This window comes from Blastocystis sp. subtype 4 (assembly GCF_000743755.1).
Source record: "Blastocystis sp. subtype 4 strain WR1 chromosome Unknown seqid_0854, whole genome shotgun sequence".
NCBI classification, from domain to species: domain Eukaryota; class Bigyra; order Opalinata; family Blastocystidae; genus Blastocystis; species Blastocystis sp. subtype 4.
Window position 1 is genome coordinate 1 of NW_014568693.1, and position 1,365 is coordinate 1,365.

Genomic DNA, 1,365 nt, shown 5'->3' on the forward strand with positions numbered 1-1,365 from the left:
GAATCGAAAGGATTATGGGAAGAGTATTCAGAGAACAACGAGTCTCTTGTTCGAGCCTTATGTGAAGGACGAGTGAATGAGTTGAAGAATCTGTTTGAAGTGAAGTTGGAGATTATGCATACAATAAGCGAGTGTTCTGGTTCTCAAATTGTACCTGATGCTTTGTATAAGGTGATGAAAGCAACGAATGATCTGGAAGGAGTTGTGGGTTGTATTGTAGCTGGAGCAGGTGGATTTGATTCGTTTTATTGTCTCTATGATGACAGAAAGACACAAAGAAAGGCATTTGAAGCTTTGTGGAATCAGTGTGATTGTTCAGTTTCATCAATTCGAGACAATTCACAAGGACTTCAAATCACTTCTAGTGAAATGAATTGTGGTTAGATGATTTTGTTACAAACAGACCAATCATAAGCATTAGCAACAAAACGACCCTTATAACGACTCTTAAGACGAGCACTTGACTGCATCTGCTTATAGCGAACAGTTTTGCTATTCAAGTAACTTATAAGACCAAGTTCACGCTTCTTCTTCACAATCATCATACGTCGAAGGCGTCTATAGATAAACACAAACCAACAACACTCACCTCTGCTTACATGTCATTGATGAAACGTTGCATAGGTTTGATAACAGACTGAAATCCATTGTCCAGGATAACACTCTGTTCAGATTCACAGGTTCAGAAGATATACTGACGTCTAACGAGTCAGTTGTCTCTGAAGAAACAAGTGGAGTAACTACAGCAACCGGATTGGTTGATGGAATGGAAATATTCGGTACTGTAAGTTCATTACTTGTTTCAATAGTCTCAAGATCCGTAATATCTGATGAATATTGAGGTGAGTCTGGTAATTCCAAAGAAGGAACTTTCAGAACATCATCACTCATATCAGAAACTGGGTCTGGATAATCACTTATATCAATAATTGGATCAGAGAATGAACAATCACGAGTAGAATCAATAGTCTGGTAAACATTACACAAGGGAGACTCAACTAGACTACGGTACTCGTTCTCGTAAGGTTCGGTCAAAAACACCCGTCGAACTCAATTCGCCAAACAGGTCGTTTTCGCTCTCATAGATAGTATTCGTACAGAAATCCAACATCTCTGATCTTAGGACCAAAAAGAATGTGTCATCATGTTCGTTAGTTACAATCATCACAGTTTTCTTCTGCCACCGGGGATGAAAAACCGTGAATATCGTCTTGAAAGAATCGCGGTTATAATGAGTATTCTTCAATGTCCCCTTTGAGGTGGATAAAAACTATCAATAATTGGTCTATTACCATTTACAGAAGGAAATATGGTCATCGACATAAAATGACTTCACATCTAGTATTCATCCAATCAAAGACTGGA

At 38.4% G+C, this 1,365-nt stretch overlaps 1 protein-coding gene across 1 annotated transcript; it reads right to left on the reverse strand.

The window, feature by feature from the left end:
* Nucleotides 1-380: 380 nt before the first annotated feature.
* JH06_5634 (hypothetical protein) lies at nucleotides 381-1,111 on the reverse strand (the record flags this gene model as incomplete). Its single annotated transcript, XM_014669227.1, has 3 exons — nucleotides 381-558; nucleotides 590-969; nucleotides 1,013-1,111. The coding sequence occupies 3 exons, from the start codon at nucleotides 1,109-1,111 to the stop codon at nucleotides 381-383; spliced, it is 657 nt and encodes a 218-aa protein (XP_014524713.1).
* Nucleotides 1,112-1,365: the final 254 nt, after the last annotated feature.